This window comes from Exophiala oligosperma (assembly GCF_000835515.1).
Source record: "Exophiala oligosperma strain CBS 72588 unplaced genomic scaffold supercont1.3, whole genome shotgun sequence".
Taxonomy (NCBI): Eukaryota; Fungi; Ascomycota; class Eurotiomycetes; order Chaetothyriales; family Herpotrichiellaceae; genus Exophiala; species Exophiala oligosperma.
The window spans coordinates 1,126,409-1,133,355 of record NW_015622820.1 but is presented as its reverse complement, the minus strand read 5'-3'; the positions used below and the strand labels follow the sequence as shown (position 1 = coordinate 1,133,355).

The window sequence follows — 6,947 nt, the reverse complement described above, 5'->3', positions numbered from 1 at the left end:
TCCAAGAATTCGTGCAGCTCTTCAAGGACTATAGACTACTTGCACTGCTGTGAGTTCAGCCAATCCTCCGAACTCCTGTGAACATGACCTAGCTGACTCGCTCCATCAATGTGCAGCCCGATGTTCTTCAGTTCCAACTACTGTAAGAGTACAATGCTACTTGATCAAAGAACGTTTTATACTGATCTCAAATCAACACAGTCTACTCTTACCAAGGTGCGATTACGGCTTTTCTGTTCAATGGCCGCACGCGAGCGCTCACCGCCCTGTTGACTGGTGTTGGATCCATCACTGGCGCCATTCTGATTGGTTTGGTGACCGACCAACCCCCCTTTCACCGGCGAACTCGGGCCTTGTGCGGCTTAGTCGTGGTTCTGCTCATGAACATTCTCGTCTGGAGCGGCGGTCTTGGTTTCCAGGTAAAGTTCAGTCGAACTGATGAGATGATCCTCGGTGGTCACCGGCCTTTAGATTGGACGGTTCATGCGGCTGCTGGGCCTCTTATTCTCTTGATGGCCTGTGGGTAACCCCTTTGCTTTTCACTCATACCATGGTACCTGGCCTCGCGCGTTGACCTGTTCACCCACTAGATTACCTGGCCGACGCAATGTACCAGGGCCTGGCTTATTACGTGATGTCGGCACTGTCCAACGATCCCTTCAAATTGGCTCGTATGGCAGGTTACTACAAGGGTTTGCAAAGTGCTGGCTCAGCCGTCTCGTTCGGCATGGATGCTGTCAAGGTAGACTGAAACATTGTCTCCGGAACCCGTCCAGGTTGAACATTCGACTGACGTGGTCACAGACACCTTTCCTCGGCGAGCTATTAATCTCGTGGCTCTTGCTACTCGTGTCCCTGCCCTTCTGCGCGTGGGTCATTCATAGTATTCGCGAGACAAACTACGTAGTCGAGGGTACTGTTGAGGTGGATACTACCTCAGATGTGAGGAACAACTCGAACGCGGCAACGGAAGCTGTTGTGATGACCGAGATTCCCCATATGGGTGGCGAAAAGACGTTGTCCCTCGCCTAACTTACGTTATACCATAGGGGGGAAACGATGGGCCAATTCAAGTTCCGGATGGAAGAGCCATGAGACAACACTGGCTACGCCACGGAAGGTATTGAAGTCCTCCATTACCACGGATAAGTGCTCGATTGAATGCGGGAGTCATCATTTTGAGGTTTGCAGTGCCAGGGGCAAGATGACTCGGGAGGGCGCATATGATGTAGTGTAGTTGAATCTGCGACTTGCACATCAAAGGTATATAAGGATCCGCGGCCCCGCCGTGGTTTTTGTGGCTTTAAGCGCTTCTGGGCGGCACGGACATGGGCGGGTGGATGATCAGCCACCGCCCTCATGCTCCTCGTAAACCCATAGACATCTACCACGAAATCTGCCTCAATCCTGAGTTGAACTTTTTCCGTGTTCAACGAGCCCAATTGTAGTGTCATACCACCTGCTTCGAGGTTTGTCAGTCAGACCTTACCTTGATCACAGGACGCACCCTCGAAAGATGTCGCAAGCGAACGGGACCAAGTTTGGAAGATCGCGTTCCGGTCTGTCCTTCGTGCCCATCCCTCACTAATAAATCTCTGTGGCCTTCGTTTCGAGGATACGCGAGCTGATAGTTTTCAGGATGCGCGGCATGCCGCCGGAATCATCGAAAATGTGATGAACAGCGACCAGCATGCATCCATTGTCGTCATCGAAGCATCAAGTGCGACTACCAGAAGGTATGGAAATGGGCAAGCGTGGGCAAGCCAAGGTCTGCCGCCAAATCGCGGTGCCAGAGATCCGACGAGCCCACAAGACGTCCTTCTGCTGGAAAGCTCGAAGTCTCGACATCATTTCATCTGCCACAGTCAGAAACCAACTACCGCGATTATTCAACCCATCCATCGGACACGCTTCGGCTCACTGGCGGAGAGGTCAGCTCTGAATCTCTACTGTACAGTCCACGACCCAGGCCATCCGACTCCGATCTCCTGCATTGTCCCCCCATCGTCCCCCAGGATCTCGACGTTCGGCCCAGTCATCACACGCCTTCTACACGCGACGACGATGACGGGCCCTTGGTAGAGTCGTCGGATCCCGTCGATGCAGAAGTGCACGTGGAAGAGGATTTCCATCACTTCAGTGACTCTACTTCTGAGATAGGGATTGGTCAACTTTCAGATGAGGGTGTCTCAACTTCAGATGCTAACCGTGAGGTTAATTCAACTTCTATTGTCACCGGTGGGTGGGATTTCGACAGCAGCTTGGCTGATCTCCTCGGTCAGATAATCCCCAGCTCTGCCGAAATGCTAGCTTTCATGTACTGTCGGTGACTCTAACCTCCACTGGTGCTTCAACGTGCTGACCTATCAGATATGAAAAGGGTCTGCTCGTGCACACCCGCATATGATAGCAGCCTCAATCCGTACCGGAAAATGGCTCTCCTGGCTCTCTCCTACCCCGTCTTGTTGAACGGCATCCTCTCGGTCTCTACAGCCCACATGCACAACTATGGTCGAAGCAATGAAGCTCTACTATCGTCAAGACAGTCACGAGCCCTGACTTCCTTACGATCAGTTTTAGATTCGTTACAGACACCCGTGGAACCGAACGACGATGCCCGTCGGAAGATGCAGAAACATACAGAATCCAATGTGGGTTTCTCCGTGTTGTCCGCCCGAGAGATCGCCTTGGCCGCCATCATGATGCAAACTACATCGGTTCTTTTGACGGGTGTCGGCAACGTTGATGTGCATATGAAATGTGCCCTGTACTTGATCCAGGACCTAGGCTATCTCCGTCGGCCTCCTTGCTCTGTCACTGCGAAAACATTGATTCATCGGTTCGCAATGGTGGACGTGATACTGGCGCATCTCCGGTTTCGCCGACCCATGGCTCCGGGGAGCTTTTTCATGTACCAAGAACATGAGAAACTTGACCACGAAGAGCCGTCGTTCCGCGACATGCACGGCTGTCATCAGCGGGTTTTGTGTTTTCTAGCCCAAATATCCGTTCTGAGTGTGGAGCTTGCAGAGGACGGAATCAGCTCGTACGCCGAGATACAAGCCCGGGCTTACAGTCTGGAGACAGAGATGCGAGTCTGGGGCCGTGGCTACCATATCACGATGGCTTGCGCTCCGACAGCTGGGTCGACGTTGCCAACCTCACAATCCACGCGCTCTCGACCCGAATCGGGTGAACGTAGCGATCTTGACGTTGTGTGTGAATGTTTCTACTGGACCGCACACATTCTCCTACTCAGGAGGGTCTTCTTGGATCCGACCAGATCGTCACGAGTCCAGCTCATTCGAAGACACCTCTTCGGCCTCATGGACGGCCTCGTGGCGGGCTGTGGACCAGATTCGTCATTGTCTTTCCCGTTCTACATGGCCGCCAGGGAGGCCACCACGCTCGCAGAACGAGACTGGGTGCGGCGAAAACACACCGAGATGCTGAACGTGTATCGTGATCGGTCACGAGAGTTCTTGATGACGGCGACAGAAATGATATGGGAAAGCGCGGCAAAAGAAGTCTATCCGGTTGGGTTTGATGACCCGTTCCTATGGCAAAGGCCTCACGAGCGGCTGATCAGGACAATGGATCAGAATGCTACTTATTTCATGTTCTGAGTTTTGTCGAGCACTGGACTATGGCCCCGACTTTTGCTCTTTGAAAAGAGAAGAACCGTTCATCTGCTGCGTGGGGTTGAGTTGAAAGGCGGCTGCGCGGGAATGACAGGAACAAGAACGGTAGTCGACATTCTACCGTCAGCAATTGTCTCTTTTTTATAAGTCTAGGACAGAAAACTTATCTATGACAGATGGCACGGCCATCACCCACGGACTTTGGTAACCAGGAAACTTCTCTACCACCCCATTTTCCACCCTCCAACCCAAAGCCAAACTCTGCTTCTTTCTACCATCAATGGTAATCCTTCCTCCCGAATATAATACCAGTGTTGACGCCAACCGTACCGACCTGACTTGGAGTGTCGGCTGACCTGCGCCGCCTCTCGTCCACATCGAGACCCGTCTCGTGCAGGAAAAACTACGATGCCAATAACGGCCGCATCCCTACGATCAAGCGGTAGCGGGCTACCATTAACATCATTCTCGCCTGGCTAGCGTACTGGGTCGGTTCTCGACCGGATTGGGATAGATCTAGTCAATCCCGAATTGACATATCCGTTCTTTGAAACGAAGCAAGTGTGTAAAAATGGACACAGGTGTGTGTAAAAGGGTAAAATGAGCAGGCACGGCAGCAAAAAGACACTCACAACTAGCGGAATTCCTGATCAGGACTTTTGATCCGCACAGTCTTTTTCTTTGCTCCCGTTGGTCCATTCGCAACCCGTTCTTACTCGAAGAGGGCGGAGAACTACCAAGCTAGGTTAGTTGGGACTTCGTCCAAACAACTGAGGTCAGGTACTCTGTGTTTGCTCCCATTTTGGCATCTGGTCGCGCCCACTTTTTGTACGATCAGTCGGTAGGTCGAAAGTATCTTTCACTTTCGCACTTCAACGTTGGATCCCCATCATGGTAATTCCCTTGATGCCAACCTCGACCAAGTGCAGATTATGTTGTCGGGTGACTTTCCACATCTCGGATATCATCTTGGTCCAGTGCCAGTGAAGAATGTCAGACTGGCGATGTAGAATTCGGTTGTCAATGTGATCGTGGAGGAAACGTCGCCAAGTGTGTTACGACAATGTTTTGGGGACATCAATGCGGCAAGGTCAATTCCTATTCATCTCAAGAGTGCCGGTTGATGGACGAACCGCCCCTGGTTGGATTACACGGGATTACAGGGGACCAGACTCTTCGCTATGATCACGAAGTATTTCGTGGCTGGGCCGAACATGATGGATACGCTCACATGTCATCCAAGCAGGATACCTCACCCCACCGAGAAGGACCGGCATTGGGTGGTACCAATTGACCGGACATATAGGGTCTACGTGATATGTTCTGGACACAAAGAGCGGGGAAGCCCTTGCAAAAAAAATAACAGAAAGAATTGAACCCTCGAGGAATGCATACATACTGCCAGTAATCGAGGTCTCGATCTATAAAAGTGTTCTCTTCCTCAACTGCCCCCACCTAGATGGCGTTCAACACCTTGCACTGTTCGGAAACAGATCCAACGATCTATGACACGTCCTCCAGTCTCCTCAAGTCCATTGGTATTTCCGGCCACTACTCGAATACATGCAAAGGCCTCCCACATTCGGTAGTGTTGTTGCTTCGGCCGGAGCGATTCGTTCCTCGACCCTGTCCGAATCGCCAACAACTACTCCATAGGTGTGAGTAGCCACTCAATTGAGGTTCTGACCTGTACGACCCTGTGAGTGAAACGGGCGCTCGCTCGGTGGAGTTCAAGCCTCTACGCGTCCCGGTTCTGGCTTCGACTCTCCTTCAAAATGCTCCTGCTCGTGGGTAATCTTCTCACCCGCCTCTTCGAGAGTCACCGCAACCTTATCTCCGAATATGGCCTCAATCTCTTCGAGCTGGAATATATGATTAGCAAATTAATACCGAAAAGGAGGATGGGCTCCACCCTTACCGTCTTGTCTTTCGTTTCAGGATAGAAGAAATAGAAGATGATGACGTAGATAAAGTCGCAAATCACGAAAATCAAGAAAAACTTCCAGGAGATACTGGCAATGGCCAGAGGAGTTACCTGGACGAGCATAACAGCAAAAGCCATGTAGATGCCGTAACCTGCCGCGACACCAACAGCGCGGATAGAAGTAGGCAGGATTTCGGCGGGATACTGTGATCGGTGCGTTGTTAGTCTCATTCTAGCACATCAAATGAGCAAAGGAAGTGTAGGTGCCAACTTACGCAGGCGGCAAATGTGTTCGTGGTACCTCCAAACCCGAAGATGACGAAGAACATGCCGAATATGATCCCCTTCGCGAGTCCCAGGTCCTTGTTGCCGCCGGCCTCGAACCGTGCCCACATGATGACCACCAGGAGGGAGCCCGGTATCATGAATGCGTAGGCAAGGAACAGCGTCTGGCGGCGACCGATGCGGTCTATCCACGGAGACATGGTGGCAACTGCAACACAAATGACTGTGCCCCATATTCCAACAAGCACTAGCGAGAAGGAGGGAGAGAATCCGCATATGCGATAGATGATGACCTGATAGACTTGCAAGACTGCAGTGCCCGTAAGCTGTTGGAAAAGGAAAAATCCGAGGATGAGAAGGAGCCTCTTGCGGTACGATGGCCGGCGGAGGATAGCGAGAAGACCAAGACTCTCCTCGCGGTCCAGCTTGATCTGAGATTGAATCTGAAGAAACTCGGACTCGACAAAGGTATCGTCATGGTTCGGGCCACCGTGAAGCCGCTGCAGGACAGCACGTGCCTCGTCGTGACGCTCCTTCAGTATAAGCCATCGAGGCGAAGAGGGCATGAAGAACGACCCGAAAGCGACAACGGCAGTAGGGACTGCTTGAATCGCAAATAGTGTCCGCCAGTTCGCGTTGCCGTGGATGTAGAAGAAACCCAGGCCCCTGTTGAAGTTAGATTTTTGGGAACCTGACCTGAGAAGACGGATGCTTTATCCTTACATCCATTCTGTAATTGCAAACGCCACCGATACATTCATGGCGTAAATCATGGAGACGCGGCCTCTGATATGAGGTGGTGAAATCTCGCTGGCGTAGATGGGACAAAGCTGGGACGTGCATTAGCTATTACCCCTCCGAAGTTGGACTTGACACGCGTAAACGAATGGTCATCGTGAGGTTTGACGAGAAAAGCTGCTTCCTCCCCATGGAGTTTGGGAGGCTTACCGTATAAATCATCCCAGAACAGAACCCTCCGAAGATCCGACCAACCAAGAACATAGCATAGTTCTGTGCCGCCGCTTGCAGCACTATGGCTACGATGTTGACGACGCAAGCGAACTGAATGGATCTGATTCTGCCAATCTTGTCCGGTA

At 51.8% G+C, this 6,947-nt stretch overlaps 1 protein-coding gene across 1 annotated transcript; it reads left to right on the top strand.

Moving 5' to 3' along the window:
- Nucleotides 1-1,516: 1,516 nt before the first annotated feature.
- Nucleotides 1,517-3,626, top strand: PV06_03220 (uncharacterized protein; the record flags this gene model as incomplete). The annotated part of the gene is made up of 3 exons (XM_016403983.1): nt 1,517-1,559; nt 1,639-2,322; nt 2,371-3,626. The coding sequence occupies 3 exons, from the start codon at nt 1,517-1,519 to the stop codon at nt 3,624-3,626; spliced, it is 1,983 nt and encodes a 660-aa protein (XP_016264988.1).
- Between the last annotated feature and the right edge of the window lie 3,321 nt (nt 3,627-6,947).